This window comes from Anabrus simplex, chromosome 5, assembly GCF_040414725.1.
Source record: "Anabrus simplex isolate iqAnaSimp1 chromosome 5, ASM4041472v1, whole genome shotgun sequence".
Taxonomy (NCBI): domain Eukaryota; kingdom Metazoa; phylum Arthropoda; class Insecta; order Orthoptera; family Tettigoniidae; genus Anabrus; species Anabrus simplex.
The window spans coordinates 425,114,738-425,129,523 of record NC_090269.1 but is presented as its reverse complement, the minus strand read 5'-3'; the positions used below and the strand labels follow the sequence as shown (position 1 = coordinate 425,129,523).

Below are 14,786 nucleotides of genomic sequence, written 5' to 3'. Positions count from 1 at the left end.
CCGTGGCAAATAAGAAGTATGTGTTACTCACTGACGCATCTCACTATGGTCTGGCTGGTGTATTATGTCAAGAGGATGACAACGGAGACCTAGGAATAGTGTCATTAGCGTCTAGAGGTTTAAGTGGACCGGAGAAACAGTATTCCATTACCGAGCTTGAATTCTTAGCTATTGTGTATTCCTTAAGTAAATTTAGGATGTATGTTTTAGGTGTTAAATTTGAGATTAGGACTGATCACCATGCTCTTTCATTTATACCTACATGTAAGCTATCATCCAATAGGGTTAGTAGGTGGATACTGGCCTTACAGGAGTACGATTTTTCTGTTGTGCATATAAAAGGAAAAGACAATGTCCTTGCTGATCTGTTGTCCAGAGATCAGAAATTGTGTGATGAAGGAAGTTTGCTGAAAACACAGGAAGGCATTTTAATTTGTGCATGCCTTAGTAAGGACAATAAGCCTGCTCTAAACAGATTACGCAACCTGTTGGTGGAACAGTCTGTGGACGAAGAATGTAGGGAACCTTTGTCTGTACTTCAGGGAGGTGAGCAGGTTACTGTGACTCGCGGTAGACACGTTTTTAAATTGTTAGACGGATTTCTAGCTAGAAAATATAGCGAACATAAATGGGCTATATGTGTACCCAAATCGCTACGTGTGGAGTTAATTTGGTTCATCCACAGGGAATTAGGGCATTATGGTGCTAATAAGGTTCTGTATGAAATCCAACAGAATTTTATCTGGGACAAGATGGGAAGAGAAATCAGAAAGGTTCTTGCCACTTGTGATCTATGTCAGAGAAGTAAGATACCGAACCGTTACTTAGAGGGACCTCGTCAGGCAGTAATTGCAGAAAAATCTGGTGACTTGGTGTGTATCGACCTTTTCGGTCCTATTGTAAAAGGACAATACGGCTTTCAATATATTTTCGTTTTGATAGACGCTTTTTCTAAATTGGTCAGATTATACCCTATGAGGAAAGCAACAGGAAAATCCTGTAGTCGTATAATCCAAGAGAAGTATGTCCCTGAATTAGGTACTCCTCAAAGAATATTGTCAGACAGTGGACCACAGTTTACATTGAAGAAGTGGAAAGCCGTAATTAGAGAATTAGGTATTACTCAGGTCCATTCATCCATCAGAAATCCTCAGGGGAACATGTGTGAACGGGTGATGAAGGAGCTAGCGCGCATGTTTAGGTCACTAGTTCACGAGAGGCATTCCGCTTGGGTAGCGAATTTATCCCTTATAGAGACATGGATCAATGCCGTCCAGCACGAAAGTACTAGATTGACACCTTTGCAAGTTCATTTCGGTACTAAGCCACAAAATGAATTGGTGAGAGTATTGGGTATTACTGAGGTGCCGCAGCGTAATGCTGAATTTTATGTTAGATTGGCCAGAGAAAAGCTAGTAAAAGCTGGCAACCTTCGAAAGAAGCAGCAAAAACGTAAGGTATTGGATGAATTTGAGATAGGTGACCTTGTTCTTTTGAGAGTTCCCATGTTATCTAACAGTGAAGATAAAGTCACAAAAAAGTTTTTCCTTTTATATCAAGGACCTTATCGTATACATAAGAAACTAGGACCTTGTGCTTATAAATTATCTGACGGTGATTTCATTTTATTGGGTTCATTCAACATTCTAAGTTTACGTAAATATATTACTAGTCCGGTGGATTTTCCATAGTGCTGGAATATAGGTCAGTGAGCCAGGCCACGCTTATCTCTTATATAATATACACCGGTCGCAGCGTGGAGTGACTGCTCTCTAGTAGGTGGAGTTTCCCAAGTTTTGTTTTGCTTACTACACGATGTGTGTGTATACGATTGACACGAGTTCATTACCAAGATTACGTCTGTTCTCTTTACGTAACGCCCTGTATGGGTAATTTAGTATTTGATTTTATATAACGAGGATCATTAATATTGCAGTTTAAAATTTGTAAATTCCCCGTAGACTATAAGAAGTCATCATAAAGACTTGCAATAATTTTACCCTAGGCTAAAACCACGTGAATGTGTTAGCGTGTGTAAAGTGAAAGTCATACAGCAAGAACGTATAAACACTTGAAAGAGTAATACGATGCATTTTGTTGGTGTAAATTTTGTACAGATCTAAATTGAATTGTCAAGTGTTGCATACACTGGATTCATGAAATCAGCAAGAGGTGACGAACATTTGAGAAAGTGAGACATCAGAAACTCGCTAAGTTGTAATATTGTGTTTTAATGGAAATTTTGAAGTGTTATATATTATTTGTTATTAAGTTGTAGGTGGAATCATCAAGTTGTAATTTTGTAAAATAGTGTTATGTTGTATACAGTAATGAATGAATGTACAGTTGTTTTGGAAACAAGTGTAACGTAAGTGGCAATGTGTAAGTGTGAGCCCTCAACGAAGTACTACTTGTTTCAGGCTCAGAGGGGCGAATGTGATGTTTGGGACATCACTGAATGTTTTTAATTATTGAACTATATATTTAATTGATAATATGTATATATTTAATCACTGATAGGTCATTTTAAATTTATATGTATATATATATAGGGCTTTTATCATCCATTTCAATCATCATTTCATTTCTTTGTATAGCGGCTATAACGTATTCTGAACGAACAAATTATTGGGTAAAGTATTTCAACATCACGCATATTTATAACTTGCAGTAAATTTTCCAATAGCCGTGGTGAAGTGACCAGAGTCAGCAGGCTAATTTCAGCCCAGTTCCAGGAAAAGTACGTCATCGAGGTTACGAGAGATATTACCCTCTCCACCTCATGAAAAGACAGTTGATACATTATTAACACCCACTTTTCAAACTCAGCTTCGAGACGCTTTATTTCAGCGGGAAAGTTCAGCCTATGTGAATGAACGTAATGAAGCAACGTGATGGATTCACAGCTGTACATCGGAGAAGGGATGAGACCTCGAATCTTACTGGACCATGTGATATGGCTGATGGAAGGAGACTTTTGAACCAATATATACCACCGACAAGGGCTGGAGAGGACATTCTCACATTCAGACTCTCATTCAGACTCACATTCAGAGATTCGGACATTCTGATTCTGATTCTCACGCTTGGAAGATACTCTTACTACGATTCTACGTCTACACATCGGAGAAGATTTTAACTTAGTTCACTTCCCATCTGAGTATATTCTACTCAAAAGTTACTCTCATTGGGACTTGTTATCTCAATGACGAGAGGTAGTCAACGGGAGACCGGTTCTGACTGGTATAGAGGAGGAGAGCTTTTATTATGAATTTAGCTACGCTACTGTTCCGTAATACGGAAGAATACGAAGGTATTCTCTCCATGAACATAACCCATGGTGGTTTTGCACTTAAAATTAGGACTCATTATGACTTTATGTAAGGAGTACAATAGGAAGTGTTAAAGACAGGAAATGTGGATGTAGGACTGGAATCCAACAACAGATGAGGCAGCCTGTACGAGAGATCCACCCATCTTCAGCTGCAAGACAACAGAGTCTACATTTGGTGAGCTTATGCCATAAGTTACTGCAAGTCTTCGCGCAACAGTTCATTTTCTTAAAGTTAATTTCATTCACTTTTTCTTTTGCTTCCGTAAGTTCAGATTTCGTTAATACGCCGTTACGTCACGTTTTCATCTTAATAAATAGCTGTTTTAATTTGTATTTTATGAAATGATTATTAATGATCCTTAAATTCCAAGTTAGTGTACTTAATGATTTGTGTTCCGTTCACCCCACCCCTGGGAGTTTTTTGAGTCTCATTACGTATTTTTATTTATTATTATTATTATTAATTATCTACTTTTGTTTTCAAGCCATAAGCTTGAAGACTGGCGCCCTTGGGATACTGTTTCTGGAGAAACCATGACATATCATTTATTTATTTTAATATTAAAGTGACCCGCCACGTTAAAAATTTGTCATACATCTGTGGGCAAAGTGGGTACGTCACAGTATTGAACAGGTGGAAACCTTTTATCCTTAATCAACATTGTAAATTTTGATTCAATACGGACCAAAATGAAATTCTTGACATTAAATAAGATGGCAAGGTCATCCGCGAAAGCTAAAAACTTGATTTCTAGGCTCTGTCCTTTCTTCCCAAGGTGAACTGTTTATTATAACAGTAATGTTTTCTTTCAGTTCCTCCAATGTGTGAAAATTTGTTCTCGAGTTCAGCAGGCTAATTAGTGACGGTCCCAATGACAGCTGGCATAGTGTACATCATATCTACTGTGCGACGCATAAACACATACAACCATCACTTAAGTTATTTTTATTATATGTCTGAAAGGATCATCTATAGTTCCGTTTCTAGAGATCGGGCCAGCTAGGAAGACATCCGGTGAGGGAAAGTGTGCGAGTGAGAAAGCAGAGCCGTGGGAGCGAGATCGCTGACTTCCCCTTCTCGCTCAGTGTTGTGGCGACGTACAGTTGACCCGAAATATTTGTTATAACCGACATGTAACACTCCGCAGGTTTTCAGTTAGTGGAATTCCCTTCCGGCTGTAAATTACAGACATACCTAGCCGAAATGAATGCATTTAGAAGTGTTACAGATGACAGATAGATTGAAGAAGTTAGAACATAATTTAACCTCTTATTACAGTAGCTGTCAAAATCGTTTCCGTGTATCAAATTGCGTAGTCCTTATTTTTAAATTATAATTTGATGTAAAATTAACTTTACGATGCTGTAAATGTACATTGTAGAATACGGTTTGCTATAACACCAGGCTTCATAACCTGAGCCACGTCATGTAAAATAACTCGATAGTAATAATAATAATAATAATAATAATAATAATAATAATAATAATAATAATAATAATAATAATAATAATAAGCTACAAGAAAATTGAAAAACCCTCAGATACTATGCGAAGAAGGAGGATAAATTTTTATGGTCATCTTCTTCTCAGAATGAACTCTATGATTAACCGAACAAATCTTGACTTCTTCCGTAACCCAAAACAAAACCAAACTGTTTTAAAGAAACTGAAAAAGACATGGTATAATTAAAAATTACAGAAAATTCACTATTTGGTCGAACAGCTAAAGTAATAACTAAAGAAGAAAGCATAACGTTCCAAAACAAATCTACATTAAAAGCCAAATCTATTATCTCGGAAGACGAGAAGAAATGAAGATCAGAAAGAATGAAGAAATACTGGACACTAAGAAAAGAACAACACACAGAGAAAGAATTGAATCAACATACCCCAAAGAGGGTGAAACATAATAATAATAATAATAATAATAATAATAATAATAATAATAATAATAATAATAATAATAATAATAATAATAATAATAATAATAATAATAATAATAATAATAATAATAATAATAAAATGTCCACCTCTGTAGTTAGTGTGATTAGCTGCCACCCCTGGAGGCCCGGGTTCGATTCCCGGCTCTGCCATGAAATTTGAAAAGTGGTTCGAGGGCTGGAACGGGGTCCACTCAGCCTCGGGAGGTCAACTGAGTAGATGTCGGTTCGATTCCCACCTCAGCCATCCTGGAAGTGGTTTTCCATGGTTTCCCACTTCTTCTCCAGGCAAATGCTGGGATGGTACCTAACTTAAGGCCATGGCTGCTTCCCTCCCTCTTCCTTGTCTATCCCTTCCAATCTTCCCATCCCCCACCAAGGCCCCTGTTTAGCATAGCAGATGAGGCCGCCTGGGCGAGGTACTGGTCATTCTCCCCAGTTTTATCCCCCGACCCAATGTCTCACGCTCCAGGACACTGCCCTTGAGGCGGTAGAGGTTGGATCCCTCGCTGAGTCCGAGGGAAAAACCGACCCTAAAGGGTAAGCAGATTAAGAAAGGAATAATAATAATAGTAATAATAATAATAATAATAATAATAATAATAATAATAATAATAATAATAATAATAATAATAATAATAATAATAATAATCCGCCCTGAAGCTTTATATGCTTCAGAATGTTTAACATTCAACAGGAAGGGACTCATGGAAAAACTTGAAATCCAGGAAAGAAAGATAATGAGGAAGATACTGGGGCCAGTCAAGGAAGGGGACAGTTATAAAAGACGGCCTAACCAAGAGCTCTACAAGTACTGTGAAAGAATAACGAGTGTAGCAAGGAAGAGACGCCTAGCATTCTATGGGCATGTCTACAGGATGCATCCTACCGGTTGACCAACCGGATTCTCAGCTACTGGCAAAATAGGAAGACCAAGTCACCATGGTTGATGGAAGTGAATAAAGATCTACAGGAACTGGGAATAACAGAAGGAATCTTAAAGGATCGTACAGCACTCAGGAAGATGCTTAAACATAAGAAGTTCCAGGACAGATTACCAACAAAGAAGACTGGCGCCCTTTGGACAAAGGAGAGGAAGGAGCAACACAGCCTGAGGATGCGCAACTACTGAGCAAACATCAAAGCCCATTCCAAAATGCAATAGTTGAATGTCGTGATCCTTAGCTGGCCTATACGAAACAAGAAGAAGAAGAATAATGATAAGAAGAAGAAGAAGAAGACGCACTTTTGCTTTAAGGCTAGAAAGCAGTGTTAGACTATATGATCGTTTGTCCCTAGCTCCTTAATGCCAATATTTTGTTGCTTTCTTGTAAAATAAGAAATGTGACTTAACGATATGACATATATAATTATATAAATGTTCTCAGGTACAGAAACAAAATATAATTCATAAAAGGAAACACCATAAAGGGTTTACATATGTTGAGTAACAACGTATGTATACGAAGATAACTTAAATGGCACTAGAAGTAATAAGTAATAAAATAATGACACTGTAATTATTCATAAAATGAGCACATTCTTGTTTTATTATGTCCACTACATCTCTTCAATTCCACTGAGTCCTCTGTCATCACTTCTGTCGTCCTCACCGGATGACGTGTCGTCGGCTCCCAGCTGGATCGCAAAGGACTCCATAATGTCTTCAAAATGTTCGCCATTGCTTATATTCCAGTCTTGGGTGGATATTGACGCGAATTTCTGTCTAGTGAGTTTCTCTACATCGTCAATAGGGAAGGTGACGTTGTGAGAAGCTACCCAGTTCTTCGCTTTTGCCCACATTATTTCAATACTGTTTAATTCAGGGTGATATGGGGCCAGTCGAATTACCGAGTGTTTGTACTGTTCCATGAGTTCATCTAGGACGTAGGTTTTGTGTGCCGGCTTGTGCAATTTGATAAGCTCATAAAGCTCGTGTTTGTACATCGTCTCACGGTGTGGAATGTTCCTATGCACTAGCCAGGAGATCATCGACACTTTACGTGAGCTGGAGGTTGGAGCACGATCTACTTCCTTGTTGTGATATGACACGTAGTCAATTACAAGAACACTGCAATGTGGAAGTTATCTTCCATATCTTTCATTCTCTTAAAAAAAAAGTCACTATTCATGTAATCGTGGTAGTCGCCACTCTTGCTGCCAGACTTCCAGATTAGCAGACAGTTCTCGATGAAACCCATTTCACCGCCAGCATGTACAACTATCCTCCACCCGATACTGGGCATTTTTTAATAAACAAACCTTTTGTATTTTATGTCATGTTTTTCCATTAGGATGCGCTTGTTAGTGTTAGTTTTTTCTGATGATATTCTAATGATCAAAGAATTCGCTTGACACTAGTTATGGATCCTTTGAACTTTAAGTCAAAACTTTGCACGAATTTTTGAAACTGTAGGTAAACATTTTTCATCTAAATAAAAATTGCTAACTGTACGACGTACAACACCTTCGTTAAAGTCGTCCAATCCAGTAATATTCTTTGTGCGCATTCTGTTTTTGTTTGGTGTTTCAAACAGACTATCCATATGTTTTCCTAATTCTTTCGTTTTTCGCCCTTAAGCCGTTCCAAATAACTTTCTGACACTCCAACAGCTGCTGCTACTCTTTCCTGCACTTTTTTACAATCTATCACGAACTTTTCTTCCATTGCCTCCCTTTCCATAAAGTCTATAACGTTCAAGATTGCTGCACGAGTCTAACTCTTTAGCACCTTACGATGCAGGCTACTTTTAACGCCTTCCATACTGTCACAGATAGGCCTAACGTACACCACCACTAACCACAGTTACTACTCAACGGGAAATTAGAAAGCAGAGCGCGCAGCTGAGTGTAAACTTATGCACTGAACTGTCCTTGTAGTAGGAGCTCTGTTAGGAGGGGATATGCTACGCGAGATAGTCCAAAGTGTGCATGCGCTCCCAGATGTCTTCCTGGCTGGCCTGATCTCTATGAGTTTTGACTTGACGGTTAACCGGAAGTCAGACATTGGTGCCAAATTATTATGAGTACAAACAGTTGATTCACAACACGCAACACGAACAGGAATGTATATACTGGAAAATAAGTGCAGAATCAATTATTCTTTGTAGCAACATGCTTAACTCACATAAGATTAATAATAAGACATAGCATATTTAAGATAAAGCTATAAGATAAAAGCAGATCAATGCTCAAACAGACAAAACGCAAAAAAGTGAAATTTCTACTCACCATCTAAAAAAACTTGCGCAGTTAGTAGATTCAATTACTCCTAAACAATGAAGAATCCTACAAAGGGAAACACCACTCATTTCTGAGTCACTATTGGCATTTCCATCGTTTGTTGAGGTTTCACTCTCGCTTGACCGTAACAAGATAATAATGTCTTCAACATAATCATCTGTGATACTTTCCCTCTCCCAAGCTTCACTTATCTCGGACTGTGTCTCACAACCTGCACTTACATAGCCTACAGCTTCCCAGAGAAGTCTTTCAACTTCCGAAACTGTGAAGAGTCGGTAATTCGCAGTTATATAATTCTTCACTAGGGCCAAAATCAATTCTGTGGCATTAAAATGGCAATGCTATGGTGGAAGATGAACAACTTCATACCCACACCTCCTGGCTATTTCATACACCAAGTAACTGGGTACTAGGGCTTGTTTTGTTTCACAAGATGCATGAGATCCCCCTCTCACAACATCGCGAAGCGAATATTGTGCTCCTTCAACCACTCAATTAACTCATTACTTCTAGTCCTCATTGTTGGTCTTTTGTCAAGAACTGATAAAGACCATGAAAAGAAATGAGCACAATATAACACACAGCTGATAGCATGTGGTCGTAGTAAACAACAGATCGACAACACTGGTAACCTGAACTAGAGTCTAACGCGCTCTACCGGAGCGACTGGCTGCGTATGATTGGCTGTTTATTATTTCACTTAGTCTCCACCAAAAGGCAGCACTCAAATGTCAAGTCAAAACTCATAAGAACTGAACTATAATTTGCAGACAATATGGGCTGCAACAAGGACAAACTTCCAGCTGAAACAATCTAAAACTTAGAGAACTTAAAAAAAAAATTTAAAATTTAAATTGAACACACAACAATAATTCTAAAAGTACAAAATTTTTATAAAATATCAGTCAATGTCACAATAAAAATTCCACAAAAATACACTTCACTCATTAACGGGTAATATAAATCCTAAAAGAAACTTTTCAAAAAGTACCACAGCATTGCATGGAGCAATTACTGTACATATCAAGACATGTTATTTGACCTGTTTATAATGAATGCTGCAGAGTAGTAGTTCCTCTAGTAGAAACCCCTACTTGCTGTGCTAATTTTGTGAGTGATTTATTCGGTGACTGTTCAAGATCGCACCAATGTCATCTAGCTTTTCATCTAGTAAAACTATTAATATGTGTGCCTGTTTTTTATTGAGCACTGAGTCAGTAGCTTCAGATTTATTTACAATCAAGTCATATGAATCTGTGTTCATGATGGTGGCACTTCACCAGGAAATTACTGAACAAATGCACTGGGTACCTGTCAAGCCGACTCGTACTTATACGGTGTTGCAGTGATAACTGTCTCACCATGTTCACAGCTGAGATTCAGACTGGCGACTGATGCTTGCGTGGTCGAACATCTGCACGCTCGCTGCTTGCAAGGTCAAGAACTATGCGCGCGCATCCAATAATGCAGCTCATGTATCGTAGAGTAAAAAGGCCGCTTGGACCATCTTAGTTTATATGAGAGACCCTGTATATCCATGATGATATTCCTTCTGTCATCAGAAACAGGCTTCGTTCCCATCATCCTCCACTCAAAACTGCAAGTGAGCTTGTTGAAGATGGATTTAATATAAACGACCAATGGCAGGGAAATATGGCAAAACAATGCTACACCTCAACAGCTTAAAATGCCGTGAATAATGACCAAAACCACCAGGATTTGATTTAAATTGTAGAAACTGGTCTGCTCTCAATAAAATAATGACTAACTGTGGCAAGTGTGCTGACTCATTGCATAAATGGAGCAGAAGATCCTCTCCAAGCTGCGATTGTGGAGCAGGAAACAAACAGTCAGTCATATAGTTGAAGAATGCCCCCTCAGATCCTTTCCTGGTGACCCAGCTGAACTCCTGTTGGCAACTATGAGAGCAACTGGCTAAATTCAAAATTTAGACATTAACCTGTGACCACTTTCTCCAGAAAATGTAGCTTCATTATACATATCTCTAGTATTAGTTAAGAAACTAGTTTTTTCCCCTTTGATGGTTATCTATAGTATTAGTTAGGAACTATTTTTTATGGTTTTCTATAGTGTGAGTTGTATGTACGTTCAGTCCTCAGACCGAAGACTAACTAGATCCTGAACAGCTTCACAATTAGCTGTCATAGATGGCCTAGTCATCACTGACAACGCGTACTACAGAAATGAGAATTGAGGTAATTTCCCGGTGCTTTCCTCATTGAGCCAGAAGTTGCTATCACATATCAGTCTGCCAAGCCCACTGAAATGCATGCACCAACTGACCCTATGAGCAACATTTTCACATCATTCGTAGCAGGGACTGGCTGCATCAGGAATGGCATTATTAGCATTGCTCATACCTCATAGTCATTTTCATTTTGTCAAAGCCAAGGATAAGACTGAGACAGATCAATGAAAGTAACAAAATTGCTCTAGCCTATACCAGAAGACATAGTGCATAGTAAACACTAAGTCTCCCCAACAAAGGCATAGTGTTAGTTAAGGAACAAATTGCTTTTTCTTTTGATTAATATTGTATTTTTCCTGCTTAATTGTTGTGATGTGATATTAGCTATATCTTAAATAAATAATCCTCTTCCTGTACATGAACATTTGCCTCAATTCATTTGTTTACAACTCTTTTGTTTGTTGCCACCATCAATATCATGCCTCATCAGCTGCCACTCATGACTGATGACAGAACATTGAGTTAAACAGATGTGTCACTTGCCAATAATACTCCTCCTCCTCCTCCTTCTTCTTTCTTAGCATTTGTCCCACATACTAGTGGGTTCTGCTCACTTAGCTCTCTGTTGCTACTTTACACAATTGTGTGCCATGTCAGGATGAAGGCGTTAGATCTTTGTGTATAGTGTCAAGCCAACACTGTTTCAGTCATCCAAATTGCCCTTTTCCATCACTCAGCAATGTCAATCCAATCTTTGCAACGGTTGTTTCAGCAGCTCGAAGTACGTACCCACACCAGCGGAGATGGCTTTCCCTCATCTCTTCAGTGACTGGTGCCGCTCCATATTGCTTGCAGACTTCATTGTTGCTGATATGATGATGAAGTGTCATGCCTACCGGGCGAGTTGGCCGTGCGCGTAGAGGCGCGCGGCTGTGAAGCTTGCATCCGGGAGATAGTAGGTTCGAATCCCACTATCGGCAGCCCTGAAAATGGTTTTCCATGGTTTCCCATTTTCACACCAGGCAAATGCTGGGGCTGTACCTTAATTAAGGCCATGGCCGCTTCCTTCCAACTCCTAGGCCTTTCCTATCCCATCGTCGCCATAAGACCTATCTGTGTCGGTGCGACGTAAAGCCCATAGCAAAAAAAAAAAAAGTGTCATGCCAGATGTCCATTGAAGCACCTTTGTTTCCATCACACCAAGTCACTGTTCCATCTCCTTAGTGCACCATACAGAGCAACTGGATGCACCACAGATCAATAAACTTCAGACTTCAGCTGGTCTGGAATATTCTTATCACGTAGCACACCAGCCAATGAGCACCACTTCAGCCATGTGCAGTTCACGCGATTTGATATTTTAGGATTGAGGGTTCCATCTGCAGTAATTGTTGAGCCAAGATATTTAAATTACATTGTCTTTGGAAGGTCAATGGCATTAATTTGAATCATATTCAGATCATTTAGATCTGTTGTCATATATTCAGTTTTCTCTATGTTGAACCGGAGTCCAAATTCTGTGAGCCGGTTGGTCCATGGCTGGTCTTGTAGTTGTAAGTTAGTCTTTATCTTCAGAGGCCAAAAGGACATCGTCAGCATAGAGCAAGGTCTAAGGTATTTATTGATGTGGTACCACCTCACCTGTTTGAAGTCAGCACTCTAGACGGCAAGTCTTCAAGAACATGACGTATTTCCCAGCCAGCACATTGACGAGTCTGTGACGTCAGCCCGCCTGTGATGTATATATAGGCAAGCAGGCGGAAGAAACAGGTAGGCTGTTAGCAGCTCTCCAATGACTATCCTACACCGTATGTCGGGTACGAAGGTCACGCCTCTTGAAAATGTGCACCGAACTGGTGGACTAATGCTAGCCGGGGGTTTCGCCTCGGGATAATCTCTCTAGCTTCATCCTATCTGCTTTGCATGGCTCTATCACTTGACACATTTTCTTTACTGACTGTTAAGATTGTAAGCTTCTAGCATTCTGCTAGAACTCTTCTCATGATCAATTTAGGCAGTCAATTATAGGGATACTGATTTGCATTTTGTTCTGACAACGAGACACTCATTGTACATATTAGGTTAGATTTGTACACATGTATCATTTTTGCAAGACATCCTCAAGCTTATTCAGATTACGGATTTAATGTACATACAGCAAAAGAAGCAAGTTAGAGAAACTTTTATTTTCTACAGAGCTTTAACAATTAACATTTTATTTGTGTTGTACAAATCTGCTTCTTAGTATACAACACTTATCTCTGGCAGCTAAACTGGAACATATGTTTTCAGGTAGGGTGATCAAACCTAAATATTAGTTAAGACAGAATTTGAGGACTCTGATGAATAATACTGTAAGTGTTAGTTTTACTCACCAACAGCACCCAAAGCAGGATGAGCTAAGTTGTTGTAAAATCCATCATATCCTTCATACTCTACATTCACATCTTCAGGTGCTATATTTTGGCAAGCCTCTGCCCAACAGCCATCAACAAGCCAGCTTGCCAGATAACCTCTAGTTTCATTACTCACCCAATTGTTTGGGTCTGGTTTTTCTTGAGTGAATATTCCTAAAAGAATAAAAACATTACCTTCAAGAGATACAAGAAAAACTGAACATTCATTCTACAAAAAATTAGTTTGATAATTATTAAGGACACATATAACTTGGAGGACACTGTAAAGCCTTTCAAGGAATGAAACATAATATTTACACAAGTAACTAAGGCTTGAGAAAATTAACCTAATGAAATCCTAAAGCAAAGCAATGACTGTTGGTATCATGGTGTATGGTATGGAGCTGGGGTGGAAGAGTCTAGGAAACATGTGACAAGATTTCAGTTACCCATGTTGTTTAATACAGCACCTTATGCTCTCCACTACCATCTATACAGTTTAAAGATATTAATATTAAAAGTTCCATCTTTACAATACTAACAAAATTTTATATTCTTAAAGCAAAGTTATAGGTATATGTTTTGTCCCTCTTGGGGGCACCTTTAGTGTTTCGAAGAACGGAAGTTAAATAGTAAAATTAGCATAACAAAAAAAAAAGAGGTTATATACATGTCTACAGCAAATCAAATTTACATGGTCTTAGTGATCCATTTGACAACAAAGTGGTGACGTGAAATCCATTTGAAATATCCCATCATTCTTCAAGGAAAAAAGACTCTTACGTTTGCTGACACACAGGTTAAGAGAGAAAAATCATAGTTCAATCTTGGTTCTATGCTGCTAATCATAGAATGTGCTCCATTAGTGCTTTAATGGATTATAAACAACTCATCACCGAACAAGTATAGAATCTTATGTTTGTTCACATATAGGTTAAGAAAAGAAAATTATGACTAGCAGTTCAGTCTTGGTTCTATGTTGCTAATCGTAAAATGTGTTCCATTAGTGGTTTAATGGATAATAAACATTGTGTGTTAAATTAGGCTGTTAACACAGGAGTAACTTTTCATGTGGTGCCATTAAAAGTTGAAAAGCTGGGCTTGGGTTGTATGGTTTCAATCATGGAATAATCTAGAATAAAAATAGGTTATTGAGAAATAGTGTAAATGTAAACAAGATCAAAAGGTAAAAAGAATATAAGACACGTCTAAATACTTACATTCCTTGCCGGTCGTTATGTGTCTGGCAGACAAGCCATGTGCTGTGTATGGGTTGTTGTCTATTGTTGGCTGGAGGTAACGGCCAATTGGGAGAAGGCTTGAGGGGGTCGAGGGGAATGGTGAGTGGGGAAAGAAGTAGGGCAGACTTGTATTCTCGATGGGCTTTCTTTAAAGAATGTCATTTATTTTACATTTTATGACCTACATTGGACCACTCTAGTCAATTATACAAAGGATTTCTTGATTTCCTAACAGCCCAATATTTTTTATTCTGAGATATGCTGCCTTCCTTTGTTATGTTGAAAATGCCCAACCATTAGACCTCTTATTGATCTTAGTTTGTAGCCTGGTGTGTGTGTCTTGAAGTATCTTAATATTTTCTGTTGTTGTTTTTTTGAGATCATCTATTGTTATTTGTAGTATTAATTATTTCTTCAGAAAT

The 14,786-nt window shown here is 38.5% G+C and overlaps 1 protein-coding gene across 1 annotated transcript in view; it reads right to left on the bottom strand.

The window, feature by feature from the left end:
* The window catches only part of LOC136874603 (dual oxidase 1-like), a 335,200-nt gene extending 321,624 nt beyond the window's left edge, over positions 1-13,576 (bottom strand). The window contains exons 1-2 of the mRNA XM_068227874.1: positions 13,573-13,576; positions 13,103-13,297 (exon numbers count right to left, since the gene is read on the bottom strand). Coding sequence (XP_068083975.1) covers positions 13,103-13,297; positions 13,573-13,576 — 199 coding nt within the window. The remainder of the gene's footprint in view (positions 1-13,102; positions 13,298-13,572) is intronic.
* Between the last annotated feature and the right edge of the window lie 1,210 nt (positions 13,577-14,786).